This window comes from Stenella coeruleoalba, assembly GCF_951394435.1.
Source record: "Stenella coeruleoalba genome assembly, chromosome: 6".
NCBI classification, from domain to species: domain Eukaryota; kingdom Metazoa; phylum Chordata; class Mammalia; order Artiodactyla; family Delphinidae; genus Stenella; species Stenella coeruleoalba.
Window position 1 is genome coordinate 101160662 of NC_137151.1, and position 22058 is coordinate 101182719.

Genomic DNA, 22058 nt, shown 5'->3' on the forward strand with positions numbered 1-22058 from the left:
TTGCCAAACTTGCTTCCTTCCTGGTTTAGACTTCTAATAATTTTCAAGTGCTCCTTCTGCTGAATCCCGAGGGTGGACTCCTGACCTCCTTGCCGGAGGTACGAAGGATGCCAGGGTTATAGCGACTGCTCTGCGGTTCTTCAAAGCTCCTCCTCCCCGGAACGTGACAGTTCTTCAGCTGCCAAGGTTGGGAAGCAGGACAGGGCACACTCCTGGGGTGCAGCTCCAAGGGGAGGAAGCCGAATTCTGGGGGCTAAAGAGGCCACGCAGGGGACCTGCTGCGCGGTGCCGAGCTGGGACCCTTTTGGCCGTCCCACTGCTGCGCAACCGGACCCCTGTCCGGCGCGGGCCGCTGTCCACAGTGGGAGGTGCTGAAAGCAAGGAGAGGGCGCGGGGGCGGCGAGGCGGACAGCTTCTCCGAGCGCCTCCGTCCTCGCTCCTCGGTTCCTCCAGCCCTCCCCTCCTCCCGCAGCCATGTTCCACGCGCGGGGAGGGGCTGGGGAAGGGGAGAGGGACGGGGGATCAGGGCGGAGAGCGTCTGCTCTGCCTCAGGGAAGGAGGGGATGAGAGTTGGGGAGAGCAGCGGGAGGAAGCGGCGGCGGCTAGCGAGGAGCCAGCGCTGGGTCCTGCAGTGGAACTCCCAGGAGCCACCATCATGGTGAAGAGGAAGAGCTCCGAGGGCCAAGAGCAAGACAGCGGCCGCGGCATCCCCTTGCCCATCCAGACCTTCCTGTGGCGGCAAACCAGGTGAGGGGCGCAGAGGGCGCACCGTGGGCCGCCCTGGGCTGGGAGCGCTCCTGGGGCCGCCTGGGTCGTCGTCGTCGCCGCTGCCGCTGCTGCCGAGGCCGCGCCACAGCCTGCAGCTCCCTCTCTGGGGCTGGAAATCGAGCCTTCTGCACCCGCGTAAAAACACGCATTTAAAAAATATTTCAGTGAAGTTTGACAGCAAGCAGGTTGGCAGCTGTAGAATAAATATATACATTATTTAGGGGATGAGAGGGCAGAGAGCCTAGGGAGAGGGGGCGGGGAATTAGGGAAGATAATTATGACTGGTTGTGCTCCTGTGTCCAATTCCCCCCCCATCTCCTGCTGTAATTCCAGCCCGGTGACCTGTTGTTTTTCCAGCTCCTGTTTGTTGAATGTCTGCTATGCCCACTTGTTAACCATTTTTGCTCGGATTCAGCTAGTGTAATCTTCCTGGTTAAAGCCTCTGAGAAGAATCATTTTTAATAATTTTTTTTTCTTGGAAAAACCTGAAACCTATTTCCATAAACAGGAAACAAGGTTTCCATTATTATTATTAATTATTATTATTTTAGAGATTTATCAGATAAGAAATTAGATTCTGAAAATCATATGCCACAAACTGTGTTCAGTTTTCAGTTTTTGAAATGACGGTACACATGAGTAATGCAACGCTTCTGACCATTGGTGATTTAGAATCCGATTAGGTAAGAAGTCTTCAGAATAAGACTGGATACAGAAAACGTAGAAATCCACAGCTTTTTCATGTATGTAATCACACACATAAAAGCAAATGTCGTCAGCTGTTTAATACCCGCCCTTTAGCAAGCCATAGGGAGGCGTGAAATTTGTTTCATAGCACTATGTCTTATTCGTTGAAAATATGTCATAAGGATGCTCTAATAATAATTTTACTTGCGTTTAAAACGATTATTTCTATTAATTTTTCAGTGCATTTTTGAGGCCTAAACTGGGGAAGCAATATGAAGCCTCTTGTGTGGTATGTGATATTCACCATTTAATGACTATTTGCATATACTGTGTGGTAATTTGAAAGAAAGAATTTAAATTGTACTGTGTATATTAATTCACTCAGCAAATATTATTGAGCACCTACTATGTGCCAGGCACAGTTCTAGATGATGAGATAGAGCAATAATCAAAACAAATATAGAGTTTGCATTCTACTGGGAGGGGGATAGGCTACTCATAAATGAGTAAAATACATAGCCAGCCAGGTGGTGATATGCGCTATGGAGAAAAATTAAGCAAGAAAGGTCATTAAGGAGCCCTAGGGTGGAGGTTTCATGTTAGAAGTAGAGGATAGATAAGGTTTGCCTGCTAACGTGACCCTTGGACAAAGATTTGAAGGAAGGGAGGGAGAAATAGCTGAGGGCAGAGCAGAGGGAAAGCAAGTCTAAAGGCCCTAAGTGGGGAGGGGTAGAGCAGTAGAAGAGAGTGTGGAAAGATAACAGAATGAGGACAAGTATAATAAGTCAAATCCTTAATCAACAAAATCAAAACTGTTATATAGTGGAAGCTCATAAAATGAGAGCCTATGACCTACTCAAAGTAATATGCAATTCTGAACTTTTATGTCTTCCATTTTTTGTGCAAGCCTGAAATGGATGATATGAAATAATTATGAAAATAATGCTATTAACATTTATGCAAAATACAGTGCACTTGTCCTGAGATTCTGAGGGAATCCCATGACTTACAGATTGTCTTTTTACAAATTTAGAAGACACAAAAACGTGAAGCAAAATTAAAATGGGCTTTTCAAAGACTTCATTAAAACTTGGAGCTCACATAAAGGTCTTTACATTGCATATATTATAACCTAAAAGTGGAAACCTACCCATTTGGATATTGCCATGATATTTGCAAATGACTTGATAGATGATAAATGACCTTCTAGTAAGGAGCTCTGAAATGTGTTAGGGCCACACACTATTATGGAAGCCAACTGGAAAGTCAAACACCTCTCCCCATACACACACATACGTGCACAGCACACGCTCAAATAAGAATTTTTTTTGTTGCATTTCATGCCCTTCAAAATTGTCACAGATATTTTTTTAAATCTAACCAACTTTTTAATAAGGACCTTTTAATGGGATTTGTTGTACTTAGCTCAAGTTAAAGTAATTTGGCACCTGAAATCTCTGCGCCTTCCTCAAATCATGCTTGCAGTTATACTAGCTTAAAATAACCCTGACTTTTCTGTTCTTGGCAAAGATACGTCTGACATTTTAATGTTGTTACACAATATCAAGTAAGTCCCATTCATAGATACAGATAGATAGAGAGTGATGTAAGTATAGAAAACAATTGCCAAGGTTTAAAATTACAAAAAGTTATATTAGTAACATTTAAGAAGAAAATGGCATTAAGTATCTAAAGCTTCCTGAGATTATAAAATGTATAACTCATCCTCTGAAAGTATATTCATCAAGACTATATAAATTCTTTATAATCTTTTAATGTCTAACATACTCACCCTTTACTTAATGAATACTTAGATCCCTGAGGGCTGAGGAATTTTAAAGTATTTGGACCTGCCTTTATCTGGTTTCTTTAAGAAAACCCCAAAGACTACATCTCTGATTGAACTCCTTGCCAAACCTCAGCATGCCTTTCATTATGAAGGTGAATGTATTTTCTTTTCTTGAATCAAAGGTAAATAGCTTTCTTTGGAGAATCTCTGTATTAGGCCATATCTTTTTTCAGATATCCTAATAATTCCAATAACACAGCTTGAGCACTTGGGACTGGTATTATGACCACTTGGGGAGAACACAGCTCTCTAGATCATTTGGGACATCAAGTAGCAAGCAGGTTCTGTTCATACAAGTCAAATGTTTATTAACTTTATTCTGATATTTGGTAGCTGCACTTTCCCCAACACCTTATAGGGATATCCTCCTCCACCTTCAAAGAGAAAAAACAACTCAGTAGGTCAACTTGTTCTGGGGCTTGGGGGTGGGGTGCTTCACTTGCTGAAAGTATCCCTGGCCAGGATAGAAGATTTAATAAACCACCAAAGCAAAAATGGCTTATTCCCTCCTCCCTCCCTCCTTTCTTCTTCCCCTCCTTTTCTCTCTTTATTCGACAGTTAGATGAACAATCTTTATGGTTTTAGGCATTCTGTAAGGAGTGTCCTGTGCCACATCATTGCTAGGGACATGGAATAACTCAGAGACCCCAAAATCAGATCTCTTGAAACAGTTGGATCTTATTTAACACTTGTTGCCCATTCACATAAATTCTGCACCTCAAGACACTTTCACAAAAGACATTTCACCTTGGTCTGCAGTTGTGATAGCTCCTTTCAATGACCCAGGATCATTTTATAAAATATTACGTCCAAAACCTTCATACAGCTAAATGTGTTGTTGTACTCTTTTTGACAGGAGCTTATTTTGGTGGAAATAAAAATCATGTAATAATTCAAGCCATATACTTTGGATCAAAAACGTGAAAATGGGTAGACAATAGGAAATTATCACTGGCTCATTTCATGTCAACATATACAATGAAATGCAATGTGCAGGCACGCTAAAGAATTTGGTCTAGTGATACGTATCTTTTTGGGTATACAGTACCGTGTTGTCTATTTTTTCACCCATCAGAATCTCTAATTTCTTATTTTACTTTTTTTTTTTTTTTTTTGGGTATCTACAGTCCTTTGAACGAGTGTTGGTAGAAAACAAGCTGCATGGCCTCTCTCCAGCCCTCTCTGAAGCCATCCAGAGCATTTCCAGATGGGAACTGGTACAAGCTGCTTTGCCTCATGTCCTGCACTGCACTGCAACCCTGCTGTCAAACAGAAACAAGCTAGGTTGGTGCTGCTACATTCCTTCTTCATGACATACCATTGTCCTCACTCATGGTGACTCATAATAACACTCACAATAACAACCTGTATAACTGACTATTTTTCCAGGCACTGGGCACACATTCTCATTTAATTCTGACAAAATCTCCCTCACGTTGGTGTCATTGTTATCTCCATTTTACCAATGAGGGAACTAGCTCTCTTTGTTTTAACTTTTTAACTTTACAAGAATATGTGAATGTATTCTCCTTTTAAACATTAGAATGTTATAGAGAAGCTAAAGACTCTCTCTCACCTGTTCAAGATGAGTTCTAATCAGAGTTGTCCCTTTGTCCTCCCAACGCCTAAAGCAACCACCTTCATGAGATTGTCATATTCCGCTCCAGATCTTTTCCCAACTTCGTGGTATTATGTGTATGTGTGCATGCATGCACATACATATTATTTTTCTTGTTTAGATTATTTTGCAGATTGCTTTTCCCACATGGCATTATGTCCTAGCCATCTGCCCCAAGATCTTCTCCATCCAGTTCCTTCCCCTCATTTGGATCTCTGCTCAAATGTTACCTTTATAGAGGGGCCTTTCCTAATCACACTGTCTAAAATGGAGTAGCTGTTATCCTCAAAGCCCATACTCTTAACTACTCTGCTGCTTATTTGGAAATATATGTGGGTATCTGACTGAAGAGATATGACGCATGCAGTTTCTTTCCCTGTGTCAGCATATCATTCTGCAGGGATTGCAGCCAGTTAGAAAGTCCCAAAGCAAGAGGGAACCCTTTCAGCAGTGGCTGTAAGGGGTGTAGAGAAATGCTAGTTTCTCCCAGGAAATCAAGCCATAGAACAAAGCAAGGATGTTCTTCCCACACCCAAGGTTGACACCCGTTGTTCTGGTCACAGAGTTTGCCTTAACCTAGCTGTGTTGTTGTCCCATGCAGGCCACCAGGATAAACTGGGTGTCGCTGAGACAAAGCTCCTTCATACCCTGCACTGGATGCTCCTGGAGGCCCCCCAGGACTGCAACAGCGAGCGTTTTGGGGGCACAGACCGAGGCTCCAGCTGGGGTGGCAGCAGCAGTGCTTTCATCCACCAGGTTGAAAACCAGGGCTCTCCAGGGCAGCCTTGCCAAAACAACTCCAATGATGAAGAAGAAAACAACCGATGGAAGATCTTCCAGAACTCCATGGCTACTGTGGAGCTCTTTGTGTTTCTGTTTGCTCCTCTGGTACACAGAATCAAGGTAAGCGGAAAGCTGGTGAGGGCTAAGGGGAACTAGAAGTCAGATGAGGGTTTGCTTCAAATGATATTTCTGTATTTGGCATCCATGTCTTTGTATGATCTTATAGCAAGCCAAGACATGGAGAGCTTTGTTTTTATACTAAACTATTGAACGTTATTTCAAAACCACAATTGTCCTACTCAGAAGTCTTTAGTGGTTCTCCATCTGCCCCAAGATAATACCCAATATATTAAACATGGCATATAGAGTCAACTGTGATCTGGGGCTTAAATCCTATCTTAACTGATGAACTGCCGATCCCTGCTGGCCACCTCGTGATCCAGTTCTGGGAGCCCTGTGAACCATTCCCTGAATATGCCCTTGCTGTTTGCTCCGCCCTCCTTTCCTTCCTCTGTTCCTTTCATGGTTCTTCAAACTTCAACTTTAGTGTCATCATTTCCACGAAGCTTTTCCTCTGACCTTCCCCATGTAGGTTTAGTCACCATCTCCTTTGTATTTCTACAGCATGTTGTAGCTACTTCTATTATAATGCAAGATCTGGAACAGAAGTTTTTACTGTGGACTTTTTGATATTTTGGTATACAATCTAAGAATTGCTTTTCAAAATACTTTTAAATGCATAAAGTACAAAACATAGTATTACATGGAAACAAATTGTATTAAAATACAATTATATACATGTACCCCTTGGATCTGAAAGAGACAATATTATTTTAAATCATAGTGCTACCACTTTCTAGCTGTGTCATCTTGTTGATATTACTTAACCTCTTGGATCCTCCATTGCATAAAATCGTGGATATTCAAACACAGGGTGAATATATATGAAGACATAATGCATGGAAAGTATGTAGAAAAAAATCAAGTACATGGAAAGAAATCAAGAACTATTTGTTACTTCTGTGAATGAATAAATTACAATATTCCATCTAAGTGCTCTGATAAGAGATAAGAAGGAATTAATATGCTCAACTGTTCTTTAATAGAATATTAGGATGTTAATCTGATTGACTCTGTTCCATGGCTGGTAGGACTAGGATTGAAACTACCTGTAAATTCCCAAAATGCTTCACATGCACTGGCCACATTGTCTATCAGAATTATCAAAAGATATTAAATGTTGTTAAATTAAATTGATGCTTTAAAAGCATTACACTTTCTATTTTTAAAAGTCTTTGATAAAGGTTACACTTAATGGAAAGCATTACTTTAACTAAGACGGTCCCCCTGACCTGTGGGATCTACAGGATCTGCCTCGTGCCCCGCTACCTGGCCTCATCTCCCTCCATCTCACTGGCCTCTCTCTTGTTCACGAAGTTGCAGGCTCCCCAGAGACTTATCCTCAAACTCAACACATTTGTTTTTGCTTTCAGGACTTTGCACTGGTTTTTCCTTCTAAAACATTTACTGCCACCTTCCACCCTAGATTTTCACATGGCCATGTTCTTTCCATCAATTTACTCACAACTCAAATGTTACCAACTCAAAGTATTTCCCTGGTTACTTTAGTGCCACTAGGACATGACTCTACATTTTTTGTTGCTTCCTTCTTAGCACCTATCAGTACCTGAAATTATTTTATGTGTTTGTTTACATGTTTGTTGCCCATCAACCCCACCAGAACAGAGGTTCTCCAGCAAAGGGACACTGCCGTCCAGGTCACAACTCTATCTGATAGTGTCTAGAATAGTGTCTGGCATATATGAGGCAATCAATAAATATGTAATGACTGTCACTAAATAAACCCAAGTTATTATCAGAAGCTGATCCAGATGCTAAAAGTAGCAATTATACATATGTACATAGTCCCCAAAACAGAAAGGGCAAGAAAGAAAGCTCCTTTAAAAAAAAAAAAAAAAAGATAGCCTACAACATGTCTATTTGTAGAGAGAGATCCTCTGGATTGAAAAATATGGAAGGGGCTTCCCTGGTGGCGCAGTGGTTGGGAGTCCGCCTGCCGATGCAGGGGACACGGGTTTGTGCCCCGGTCCGGGAAGATCCCACATGCCGCAGAGCGGCTGGGCCCGTGAGCCATGGCCACTGAGCCTGTGTGTCCGGAGCCTGTGCTCCGCAACGGGAGAGGCCACAACAGTGAGAGGCCCGTGTACTGCAAAAAAAAAAAAAAAAATGTGGAAGTATAGGAGTGGCTGGAATGGCTATAATTTTATTTGAAGACATGTTGAGAGTCCAAGATTTGGAAAGAGATAGACCTGTGTTAGAATCCAGTGCTTGCTGCTTCCTATTCTATGTAGGAAAGACATCGAGCAATTAACTTCTCTAAGCCTCAGTTTTCTCAAGTATAAATTGAACATAAGAATAATTTTATGGAGCATTGTGAGGATTAAACAAATTAAAGTGCTCAACCTGACACACAAAAAGGCATTAACAAATGGTAGTTTTTAGTGTTGGCATTTTATTGCTGTTGACATGAATTATTAGTAGAAGGGGAGCCAGATCTTCCTTCAGGGGAGACCACACAGACAGTGAGGAAAGCTGGCTCAACGTCCCCAAGTTTTACCTATGGCCTGGGATTGGAGTATTTATAAGGAAGTAAAACAATGCCTATGAAACACTGCACGGCGATTAATACATGGTATTGTAACAATTACTGTTGGCTATTATAACTAGCATTATTGTTTTATCATTTTATTATTGCTGTGAGAGAAATATTGTTCTAGATGCCATAGGGAACAAAAAATATTAATGAGTCAATACATTTCACCACAACGCTTTTTTCCTCTGAGCAAGGGCTTTGCTTCTATCAGTGTAGTGAGGAATGAACGATCCCTTGACAGGGTTTCTCAATCTTGGCACCATTGGCATTTGGGGCCAGATAATTCTTTGTCCTGTGCTTTGTAGGATATTTACTGACGTCTCTGGCTTCTACCCACTAGATGCCAGTAGTACCTCCTTCCTCCGAACTGTTACAACCACAAATGATTCTAGACATTGCCAGATGTCCTTAAGGGGTGGGGAGGGGTGAGAATTGCCCCCTGATTGAGATCCACTGACCTAGATCTTTTATTTGCCTGCAGGTATCAGGCCCTACCTTCCTTCTCCATACTGTACCCATGTCAACTCCTCACCAGCACTTTTAATAGCCTTTTCTCCCTATTCTTCCTTTGCATTTGTCCTTCAGAACTCCAGCCCCAGATCAAGACTGAAAGCCACCTTTTCTATCCCAGCCCCAGAGATCTGCATGCTCCTGGGGTAAAACTAGACAACAATCCAACCTGTTGTTTCTACAAATTGTGGTCTCAAGCTCCGTGTGCTGCCCCACTTGTCATGATTCCCTCGAGTCCCCACTCTGTGCTCACATAGACAATGTTTTATGTTGAGGCTCTTATAGGACATAGTGCTGCAGGAGGCATGAAGGGCTGAAATCCAGTCTAGGCATGAGCCTGTGCCTCCACTTCACACCTCCTCAATCCCTTCCACTTGCTTTCCTCTATTAGGTAACAGAAGTGTTCACATGTCATTTCTCATTTTTACAAACACCCACAGGAAGGTGGATATCTTTGTCTTCATTTTACCAAAGAGGAAACTGAGGTCCAGAGAGGTAATAATCAAGCTCATTTAAGTAACCGAGGTGGGATTCAAACCCAATTCCATCTGACTTTCTACAAAACTATACTGTTTCTTTTGTTTCTGTGCTGGAACTCTTCTCATCAAGGTCATGAACAACCTTGAGCTATTGAACCTAATATTTATTTTGCTGTCTTCATTTCACTAAAATTTAGCTGCATTTGAACTTACAATCCTTTCTTCTTGAAGTTTTTTATTCCTTTGGTAGCACCACACTCTGCTAGTTCACCTTGCATCCCTGGCTATCTGCTCTATCTCCTTTGAGAGCGTATCTTCTTTGCCTGCCCCTCTAACATTGTGGTTCTCCAGAGATGCAACCTAGACCCTTTGCACTTCTCACTTTGTCTTCTCTTTGCAGACCTCCCCTCCTGCTTCATTTACCATTTGTGTCCTAATAGGCTGAGGTCATCTAATTTTATATGTCTAAAGTAGTCTCCTTTCCTAACCTCTAGACCAACTTGTCAACTAGCTTCTCCAGATAGATAATCTAAGGGCATTTCAGATTTCCCCTGGAGTGAGCCATTGTCCTGATGTTCTATATTTCAGGTGATGGACCCATTCATATAAACTCAAAACCTAGGTGCTTCCTTTGATTACTCCTTCATCCTTACCTACACATTCCACTAATCACAGAGTTCTACTCATTTTGTCTCTTAAATATTTCTCAAATTTACCTAATTTTCTTCATCCCTGTTATCCTCCTTAACCCAAGATTTCATCATCCATTGCTTGGGCCTCTTACTTGGGCCACTTTCTAACTGGATTTACAGTCTCCTGGCTTGTCTCATAAAATCCAACCTCAACACCAAAGTGATCTCTCTAAAATGCATATCTGAACATATCACTAACATACTTAAAGTAATTTGTTGATTTCTCATTATACAGAGGATGAAACTCTAGCTCTCCAGTGTGGTAACTGGGACCTCCATGACCTGCGTGGTTACCTCTCCTGACTATGAGCTCCGAATGCTTGGAGTCTCCCTAAGAACATAACATGCTTTGTTCCAGGCCTATTTTATGCTGGTCATGTCACCTGGAATACCCTCCTACCCTACCCTTCTGCCTAGAAAATTCTTACTCATCATTTATGACTTCATTCAAGATCTATCCTCCCTCCTTCTCTATCTCTATAATATATTAGACATATTTTTAAAAATTATTTTTAGCTTCTTATTATCATTATCTCTTTATCTGTCCATCTCTTCTACTAGATTCCAGATGGTTTGAGAATAGGAATTATCATTGTATCTTGGGTAACTAATGTAGTGTCTGTGTTTTGTAGGCATTTAATTGATATTTATTGAATGAATTAGTTTACTAATTAGCAAATAATCTAAGTGACTCATCCTTTTGTAAGACAGTGTATAATTCAATGCATTTTTATGCTTTTACTTTATAACTAGCTCAAATATTTTATATGAAATCAATAATCTGAAAATTCTGTCAAATATATTATTAAATGATGAACATTTGTTACAACTAAGGAATCTACTTTAACTGTGCTGCCAACATTTTCTTGATTTGATCCTAATCACTTATTCCTTCCATAAATATTTATTGAGTGCTTACTACATGCGAGGCACTGTTCAGAGTGCTGGAGAAATGGCAGGGGATAAAACAAAATCCAAGCCCTCAAGGAGATTTTTATAAAATTCGCATGTCTGAAGTAAACAACTTTAAAACAGAATTTAAAATAATAGTTGTTTAAGTAGATGTCTCTAAGCTACTAGTAAACACATTTAGAATTGCTTCATGTCAGCAATTCTAAAAACAGGCTTTCGTTGCAAGCAACATTGTGGAAATGTTGATTCTTTGAATTTTTACACCTTCTGGTTTTTCTCAACCTTTCTAGACCACCCACCCCACAGCTGTTTGAATGATAGAGTACCTTCTCCAACTACAGAGTTTCTGTTCATGTGTGCATATGTGTATATATCACACTGGGTGACCCATGAAAGGGAATTCTATAAGAGGAATTAGTGACCCAGAGTTTATACATTCAGCCAACTTAAGAGGACTTACAAAGGAGCATATCAACATAAGAACTGGCCATCCATTCTGCAGGTGTTCAGGTCTAAAGAATGATCAGATTTATTTGGTGTTATTTGGAGACTGTAACATGCTCAATTAATCAACAATTATGTATTGATGTTCAAGGAAAAGTGCCCAGAAGGAGATCTCAACTTGTCTTCAAGAAATATACAGTCTAGTTGGGGGTATATCAAACAAAACAAAATGATGACAGTAACTGTCACTGAGTGGATAGAGCAGAGGTTAAAGGCCAGGATGTCAGTTTAAGAGAGCCCACTTCCTGCTGCAATGTCCATTGGAGTTTTATTTGTGCCAAGATTACTTAGAAGAAATGTGGAAAAGGACCAATCTCTGAAACTAAGAAATTGTCAAAACCAGATCAATTGTGATTTAGCATTCTGCATTTCTGGAGACAAATCTGATATACTTTGCACATGGTGAATTCCCTGATTGCTGGATCACACATGATACCATGCAGACTTCCCCATGTCCATTTCAAGGGAAAGGGGTTGCTTTCCCCTTAACTTCGGATCTATCTAGTTGTTTACTCAGTATATCTAGTTGAATGTCTAACAGGCCTCTCAAACTTAACATGTCTAAAACTAGGCTCCTGACCTGTTCCTCCTTTATCTTGCCCATCTTTATCAGTGGCAAAGCCAAAAAATCTTTGACATCTCATTTTCCTACACTCTACCTCTAGTCAGTTAACAAAGTCTATAAACTGTATCTTCAAAATGTATCCAGAATCTACAGCTTCTCATTTTTCCCTCTACTGATACCCTGGTCTAACGATCTTTCACCTAGTTGGTAATAAGAGCTCCCTAGTCTCTTTCCTCCCTTGCCCTTTCTCAAACTATTCTCAATAGCCTGAGTGATCCTCAAAACATACATCGAGTCATGTCATTCCACTATTCAAAACCCTCCAGTGACTTCTCATGTTACTCAGTAATTGAAGCCCTTACTATGACGTATCAGGCCCTATATTATTTGGCATTCAAAAACGTCTCCAATCTTATTTTTTTCTACTCTTCTGTCATTCGCTTGACTCCAGGCCCGCAGTCTCTTGGCTGTTTCTTGACACACAAGATATACTTAGGACCTTTGCACTTGCTGATCCCTTTTCACAAAATGCTTTTTCTGGAAATATCTACTTGGCAGCTCCTTCATTTCATTCAGATCCTTATTCAAAAGTCACCTGCACAAGAAGGGCTTCCCTGGCCTTCCTGTCTAAAACACCAGCACCTTGTCTGGTACTTCCCTTTCCCTCCTTTACTTCTCCTTTGCACTGGAGAGCAGGGATTTTTGTATGCTTTGTTCACTGTTGTATCCCAGAACCTAGAATAGGACCAGGTACACAGTAGGTGGTCTATAAATATTTGTAGAATGAAAGTGGCATGAATTTGAACAAATGCTTTTCCAATACTGACACTAGATGCTTTTCCATCATGGGTATTGCTGTGGTGCCAGGATCTTGGCCTATAGCTTACGGAAGAGTCCCCTCTTTACCAACGTGGAGATTTATTCAGGGGTTTCATCTAGCCTTTCCAGTTGAAGCTTCCTTTGAGCTACATTGATTCACCATTTGCAGAATAAATTTGTTTTCCTTTTTTTCAATTTCTTTCCAGCTCTCCTCCTTCTAGATCAGTGATTTTCAACCATAGCTACACATGAGAGTCACCAGGGGCAACTCAAGAAAACCTCACAGCAATTCTAATTTAATTGGTCTGGTTAGGGGAGGAAGTGGGGCCTGGGCCTCCTAGGTTTTAAAAGCTCCCCAGGTGATTATAATATACAAGCCAGGTTGCAAATCACCACCCTGTGAATTCCTGGTTTCAGTTATGTTCATTAATCTGCAATCACTCTCTCTGCTTCCATCTCTACATTGTTTTGAGAGGCCGAGTTGTTGAAAATGTAACCTCAGAATGTCATACATTTGTACTTATACAATTGCATTTTAAACATCTCAGCCACTCAAAATGATGTAATGATGAAGCAGAGAATGTACTCCCTGGAAGAGACCTTCAGTTGTAGATAACCGAATGAGTATGGGTTGCAAAGTAAGTACAGTTCAGCAAGTACTTATCATGCACCCAATTCCTAATGCTGTATTTAACATTGTGATGATGACAGGGGCTGTGGCTACATCGCTGCCCTCAGGGAATTAAAGATTGTTGAGAAGGCAACAGTATAAAATAACATGCTAAGAAGGGTCTAACTATATGTTCCTGATTCCATGAAATGCAAGAACAAGAGTTAGACTGGAGAATAGAAAGTCAAAATAGCATCTGAGGATATTGCCTTATGAGGGAGAAAGAAGGACCATTAAATCATTAAGAGGAATAATAACAATAACCACGAGTAAAGAGATCTGCCAAGACCCTTGAAATAAAAAGGCCTCAATCATTGCTAACAGAAAACAATAATTGTGTGTTTCACGCTCTACCCAAAGCTGCATCTTTATTAATTATTCATTTTGCCTAAAGCAGACCACCGTGATTTCTATCGTAGTTATGATGATAATTTAAGGCTATTGGTTTACCCTAGAAACACTCATCAGAGTGAAGAAGAAAGGTCTTGAAGATCAGCCTGCTTTGAGAATAATCGTGTGAATGATCTTTTTTTATACAATTTTAGAAGGTTACTTTCCATTTATAGTTATTACAAAATATTGGCTATATTCCCCATATTGTACAATGCATCCTTGAGCCTATCTTACACCCAGTCGTTTGTGCCACAAACTATTGGGTGAATGATGTTAACCGTTGCATTGACTGGTCCCTTCAGCCAGTTCTTGGATATAGATCTTCTCTTCTCCCAGGAATCTGACCTCACGTTCCGACTGGCGAGTGGGCTTGTTATATGGCAGCCCATGTGGGAGCACAGACAGCCCGAAGTCTCTGGCTTCACAGCACTGGTGAAGCCCATCAGGAACATCATTACAGGTTTGTGACTCAGACGCCCAGTGGGACAGTGTCAGCATACACAGGAGTGAGGGCGATGGGATGATTTGCTCTTAAGAAACCAAGAGGAAGACAACTTCAGGGTGTTGTCTAGGTGCCCCAGGTACAGGGCTCATTTACATGATGAGAAACTCTAAACCAGGAGCACATGCTGCTGAGTTGTGTGACTTTGGGTAAGTCATTTAAACTTCCTGTGCCTGTGTTTCCTCATCTGTAAAATAGGGTAGGGTTAGTGGGTTGTTTTTGGTTTTTCTTTTTATCAAGACATTTCACTACAGGAATGGTCCAATGCAATAGTCCTACTGTTGAATTGTAGAAAGAGTACAACATGATAGCTTGAAAAGTGCCTGAAAAGTTCATGTTCCACCCCAGATCCATCTCTTACCATGTATGTAACCTCACCTCCCTGAGCATTTCTATTTCTTTAAAATGGAGATAAAAATACCACCTTATATGGCTTCATAGTGAGGAGTCAATAAAAATGCATATAAAGTGCCCATTTTATAGAGAGTGCTTAATTACATACTTCTATTCCCAGCCCAACTTTTAGCATCAATAACAAAATTTAAAAAGAGATAAATTGTGTGGGAAATCTACAGAAGTGTGTGTGTGTATATACACACACTGAAGTATATACAGAAGTATGTATATGTATACATATATACATACATATATATATATATAGTTTGTTAACTTTATAAGGTTTTTCTGCAGACAGTGGAGGATTATGAATGGAAAAGAGCTTTGTAAAGGGAAGGAAACCATAAACAAGTTCTTACATGCTTTATTTTCCCCTATAACTTAACACAAACTTGCAAGGTTCATAGAATGTTAAGGGATTTTGTAAACTGAGGAGTTGCATATTATTCATATACGTGATAAGATGCTTATAGTGACAAGTCATGCTTATTATAGACATTCAAAAGATGAAATTTTTCATACAGTGAAAGTAGACTAATCCCTCAATTTACATGTATATAATCCATTAACTATTGAAATAAATTGTAAATTAAAGAGTAACAGTCTATCATAATGTTCAGATATCAAGGAACTAAGTAAAGATGCCATAGTCAGAAGTGACCTACTTCAGAATCCATGGATGGAATGAGGTTAACACTTGTATAAAAACTAAGGAATCATGTCCCTCCATGAAAGCACCTAAGCTGTTCACTTCCCTGCTCCCTGTGCTTCTCAGTGATATTCACAGCGGGTTCCTTACCCGCTGCTTGATGCCTCTGGACTTGAAATGGTGTCCACTGAGGGAAAATTCAACTTAGCATGGCCAGAAGAAAAACAATGGCACATGAGTGACACTCCTCTGATCTCTTGCTTTGTGATTTGGTAAATCACTTTGCCTCTCAGCACCAAAATATTCCAATTCAAATGGGGCCTGTCGTTTTGGCTTCCCATTGATCCTCCGGTAAAGATGTGACTGGTTTGAATCTTACCTCAGGGGCAGCTTAATGTGTTCAATAAAGCACCTGGAGCCGGGTAGCCTGGGCTGGAACCTTTTTCTAAGGGTCAGTGACCTTGGGCAAGTTAAATTCCCTGTTTCTTAGTATCTTCATCTGTAAAATGGGTCTGGAAGTATACCATAAGTTATTACAGGGTTATTGTAAGTGTTGAATCAGTTGATATACGTAAAACGCTTAGAACAGGACTTGACAGATATTAGGTACTATGTAGATGTTAACTGTTATAATTTTTAGTATGGCCAATTTTTAGCACCTTAACTTATTGAGTCATACTGAATAAATGAAGAAATCTATATTGATATCCTAGAAATGCTAAGATTTTTGAATAGGTTATGTGATTTCTCTTACAACATATGCTATTAAATGTCTTCTTGCAAGGTTTTAATGATCTATTAAAATAGGTTTTTGATTTGAAAGTGGAATGAACTTAGGAAATAAAATACCTTATATAACATATAAACTTATAAAATTTGTGGTGGGATTTCATCTATCTTTGCAGCTAAGAGAAGCTCTCCCATCAACAGTCAAAGTCAGACCTGTGAATCACCAAATCAAGACACAAGACACCGAGAGGTGAGTATATTATAATCATGAGAAGAAGGGTGGTCATTCCTTGAACGTAGTGTAGTGTGAAGGGTAAGACTTGACCAGTGCTGCATCTCAATGGCTAGCATGTAACAATAAATGTTAGTTATCATTATTCATCCTGCATTAACTCAAGTATCATCTTGTTCTCAATTATTGAATCTCCTAATATTTGCTAGGCAAACCTAATATAGGTACAATAGTACTGCAGCAGTGGGGAAGGAAAGGAGGTTTAAGTTACAGCATCCTTTAAGGAAAGTAAAGTTTAATGGGGAATCAAGACCAATCCACATAAAACAGAAGATGCATAATAAAACAGAATATAATTTAATGTAAATTCATCATGCACTATTTGATTCAGAAGAGAAATGAAGACTAGGGTAGTTCAAAGCCACATAGAAATGTATACTGTCATTAACTTAATACGTGTTAGATGACCTGCTTTCACTTCCAGTTCAGCATGTGAAAAATACACTTTACTGCTTTCCATCAAAATTGGATCCTCCTTCCAGCTCATGCATTATTGCCAGGAGTAGCACCATCCTTTTCACCATCAAAACTAGAAATTTTGGAGTCCTAGTATATCTCCTACTGAGCAGTTGCTAAGTATAGACACTGTGATTTATATGCTGTATTTCATCTATTCTAAGGTGTACATTTTTTTCACTTTTAACATATTTGAAATCTGGTGTATTTCATGATCTTTGGCCTCTAACCATCTCCCTGCCTGGTAGAAGTCTTGATATGATTGTCATTCTTGCAGCATAAATTTGGTCATTTTCAGCATCCAGGTTTGCAGAATCAGGGTCAGTGGCTTAGAATAGTATGTCAGAGGGGATAGTGAAGCACTCTTTTAAGAAATAACACTCTTGACACAGAGGAAGTTATTCTATGGAGAAATATGTATCAACAGCTCTGAGTTGAAATTGCTAAATGAAAGAATTTTAGGAATACCTACACAAATTTATTTCACTTATATTTTCCTTTTTACATATACATGGGATTAATATATAATCAAAAGCTCTGCATAAATAAGGCTAAGGTAGACCTTTTTTTTTTTAAGGTAGACCTTTTTAATAAGTATAAAATTAAAAAGTTCTCACTGATAAGAAGTGTCCTAATTTAATTAACAGAAATTTTTTTCTTAATCATACATAAAATAATGGTGTATCTTATAACTTGAAGACATCTTAGGTACAATGAAATACATAAATCCCACATTTTAGTCTCTTTAATCCTTTCCATTTGATTTCCTGAGTCATCCTGTTTTCTTTTCATCCCGTTGCTCAGGTGTGCACTGCTACCCCGCTAAATCCAGGTCCTCGTAACTAGATTGCAGCTGGAGCCACAGATTGGATTTTCCACCTCTAGCCTCTCCTACTTCACATAAATATCAGTTCATAATGCCTGACTAATCTTCCTAATGCATCATTTTTTTATTAACTCATCATTTCCACAGAGGCTCATTATATACAAGGTGCCATCCTTTTATTATATCCCTTCCTCCTTAGGAACCTTTAGTGGATCCCATCAACCATCACCTCAAGACCACACTCCTCTCCCTGGCTCTCTGTGCATTCCACCGCTTGACATCATCCTTCTTAGGTGACCCTGATTATCCCTTCAGTTAGTTAAGCACTGCTCCCAGGGGGCAGAGCATGCAGTTTTAGTCTCTGGGTCTTCCCTCAGACTGTTTCCTCCTCCCTATGTAAATTGTATCTTTCTTTTAGGGACGAATTTAGATCTTGACTCCCCATGAACTCTTGTCTAATTACTCTAAATCTACACTGTCCAATATGGTAGCCACCAGGCGCATTTGGCTACTGAGCGCTTGAAATATGATTAGTTTGAATTGATTGAATAGTCTGAGTTGGTGTTAAGTATAAAATGTATACCCGATATTGAAAACTTAGTATAAAAAAGGTAAATACTTATTGGTAACACTTATATTGATGACATGTTGAAATGAAAATTTGGGATTAAACAGACTATATTATTAAAATTTTAATTTTGCCTATTTCTTTTTACTACTTTAAAAATTAGGTGTGTGTCTCCTATATGTGGCTTGCATTATACTTCTATCAGATGTGCTGCTGTAACCTGTATTTACTTCTCTTAAAACTAAACTGTAAGCTCTGGATTTCAAGGTTCAGGTTCATCCAATATTTTTTTATCTCCAAAAATCTAACATGAAACACACATCATATGTTCATGCGGAAGGATTCTTTGATCAAATTCAGAGGATTTATTTCATCAAATTTCTAGCTGTATTTGTCTCTCTATGCATCATGTTTGAACAATGCTTTCTTATTTTACATATGAAAATCGAAATTGTAAGGGCTAAAATGCTAGGATCAGTTTTTGAGGGTCTTTATCTTTTAGCAAAGAATTTTATCTGTAATACTGATGGAAAAATAGCTCACATTACCTGGGCAGAATTACATTTATCAGCTAAATGTAATTAAACTACTCTGTAAATAAAGTGAAATGAATTTGTACTTACAAGTAAAGGTAATTGTATCCAATTGGAAAAATGTATTACATGCCCCCCAATGCGTAATGGAAAAACCTGAACCTTGCACTTTCATTCTTATGTTTTGTCTTTGATTTGATTAGCTCTTTCTAACCTGACCCTTGTTCTCTGCCTCATGTCTCTATTCAGTTCACCTCAGTATTGGTGTATCTTTGATGAATCGTTGGTTTGTAGCTCTTCTTCTGTAGATACTGGACATGGAGGTGAAAAAGAAAAGAATCAAGGGCAAAGTGAAATAAAGGACATGAAAGTACTTAGCCCAAGGCTTAGAATAACACAGGTGCTCTCTAGAAGCCAGTTTCCATTCCCTCTTAAATGAAGGCAAAATCCCTTCCTCTATGACATGATATTTAACTATGCTGCAAATTTTTTTAACTTAAAAAACAATGTATATAATATGATAGATAATTCTAGAGGATATGCCTGAAGGAAAATAAAGCACTAATCTACTATCTCCACCCCCAAAAGGGACTCCAGGTGGTCTCTGAAACGTTCCAGTCAGATTCCGTCTCACCCAAGGCCACCATTTCAGGCTGCCACCGAGGAAACTCCCTTGATGGAAGTCTGTCCTCCCAGACTTCCCAGGAAAGAGGACCATCGCATTCCAGGTACACAATTGCAATGTTAGGGTCGAAAATGTATCCCCAGCTCCCAAAAATTAAATATACATTTCTAGCTACTTATATAGCCTCTGTCCCTTAAAATGTGTAAGTGCACGATACGTATGTACATCTTCTTGGTCAAAGTATAATTAGATTAATAATTCCAGAAATGAGCTATGAATAACTCATTTAAACACACTCGGGTAGACATGGAAAGACATGTCTGATTCAATGAGATGTCTGAACTGAATAATATTTTAAATATTTCGATGCAGAAATAAGTGATGCTATCAAAAGATTGTGTTGCAGGAGTGTGAAATGATCTGTTCTAATGTATAAAAATACTTTATACCAGCAGATCCTTGTATTAAAAAATGAGTGCTTCTAAAGTACTGACAGGGAATTCCAAAGTCTGTTCTTTGTAAATATTCCAAGGCTGACTGTTAGCTTGTGTCATAGTGACTCTACTTACCGACGCCTTCCCTAGGGACAAACATTGATCCACTTCTTTCTACTCCCTGATAAAATGATGAAAGCCTGGATTCATGAGGTTTGCCTTTGTACCCATCTATAAACTCCACCTAGGAGGGGAGGGTCCCTGAGACCATTTGTATATCCCTGTTTTCAAATGACGTTATTGTCTAGTAGATAGTATTTTAAAAGGAGGTATTTTAAAAATAGTTTTATTGAGGTTTAATTTGCATACCATAAAATTAACCCATTTTAAGTGTACAGTTTAATGATTTTTAGCAAATTTACAAAATTGTACAATTATGAACACAATTCAATTTCAGAACATTTTCTATCACCCCAAAACATCCCCTCTGCCCATTTCAAACACTGATCACTTAGTATGCTTTTTGTCTATATATAGTTGCAATTCTGGATACTTCAAATAAGTGGAATCGTACCATCTGCAGTCTTTTGCATCTGAATTCTTTCCTTCAGTGCAGCGTTTTAGATCATAGCATGTACAAACAGTTCATTCCAATTTGTTGCTGAATAGTATTCTGTTGTATGGATGTATCACATTTTGTTTATCCATTCATTAGTTGATGGATGTTTAGGTTGTTTCTAACGCTTTGCCTGTTGTGAATAATGCTTCGATGAACATTCACGTATATGTTTTTGGATGGGCAAATGTTTTTCTTTCTGTTGGGTAGATACCTAGGAGTGGAATTGCTGGGTTGTATGGTAAATTTATGTTTAATTTTTTAAAGAACTATCAAACTGTTTTCGAAAATGGCTGCACCATTTTACATTCCCACCAGAAATGTATGAGGGTTCACTTTTCTCTATATCTTTGGCAGAACTCGTTGTTGTCTTTTTATTATAGCCACTCTAGTGGGTGTGATGTGAGATCTGATTGTGGCTTTAATTTACATTTCCCTAATACCTAATGATGTTAAGTATATTTTCATGTCTTTGTTAGCTATCTGAATATCTTCTTTGGTGAAATACCTATTCAAACCGTTGCCCAAGTTTTAACTGAGTTGTTTGTCTTCTTCTTATTGAATTGTAGGAGTTTTTAATGTATTCTGGATACAAGTCCTTATACCTCCCTCACCCCCAGAGAAAAGATTCACAGATATTTCCTCTCAGTATTAACTTGCCTTTTTGTAGGTAATTTTAAAATGATCTACCTCCTTTTGGCACCAGAATCAGGCCACATGGGTATAGTGTTTTATTTTTATTTTTTAACATCTTTATTGGAGTTTAATTGCTTTACGATGGTGTGTTAGTTTCTGCTTTATAACAAAGTGAATCAGCTATACGTATACATATATCCCCATATCTCTTCCCTCTTGCGTCTCCCTCCCACCTCCCTATCCCACCCCTCTAGGTGGTCACATAGCACCGAGCTGATCTCCCTGTGCTATGTGGCTGCTTCCCACTAGCTATCTGTTTTACATTTGGTAGTGTATGTGTGTCCATGCCACTCTCTCACTTCGTCCCAGCTTACCCTTCCCCCTCCCCGTGTATAGTGTTTTTTTTTTTAAGATTTCTTACAATTGTTGAAAGCATGGAATCAAATGAATATAACTGCTTTTTAACCAAAACACTATGTTGTGCTTTCAAAAAGCAAAATGAAAAGAGTTTATTTTTGTGTCTTTATTTTGGATTTTAAAAGCAAGTGGCTCCATTGAATAAGCTTTTGCTGGCTGGGAATATGAAAGTTTGACAGCAACTTTAGTTGTGTAAGCAGGGGTTGTTTGTGTTTATCCACAGGATTTACTGTGCCAGGTCAATGGTGATAATTCATTCTTAAAATCATATCATTTTTAATGTGGTAGGAACCCTGTGAGGATAACCAATCCAATCTCCTGTTTCCTTGCTGATAAACTAACCACATTTGAACCAGTTGGACACTTTCAGCAATGAGAAAGTTAGTACTCTCAGATGAAACTCATTTCATTTTTAGATAACTCTATTTAATGGCCTTTTAAAAAAATTGAAGTATA

General features: G+C 39.2%; 1 protein-coding gene across 5 annotated transcripts in view; it reads left to right on the top strand.

The window, feature by feature from the left end:
* Window positions 1-445: 445 nt before the first annotated feature.
* UNC80 (unc-80 homolog, NALCN channel complex subunit) overlaps window positions 446-22058 on the top strand; it is a 239222-nt gene continuing 217609 nt past the window's right edge. For all 5 annotated transcript variants that reach the window (XM_079924681.1, XM_079924684.1, XM_079924682.1 and 2 more), the window contains exons 1-7: window positions 446-747; window positions 1696-1744; window positions 4432-4588; window positions 5524-5825; window positions 14260-14383; window positions 16376-16449; window positions 19463-19602. In XM_079924681.1, coding sequence (XP_079780807.1) covers window positions 656-747; window positions 1696-1744; window positions 4432-4588; window positions 5524-5825; window positions 14260-14383; window positions 16376-16449; window positions 19463-19602 — 938 coding nt within the window. In that variant the 5' untranslated portion in view covers window positions 446-655. The remainder of the gene's footprint in view (window positions 748-1695; window positions 1745-4431; window positions 4589-5523; window positions 5826-14259; window positions 14384-16375; window positions 16450-19462; window positions 19603-22058) is intronic.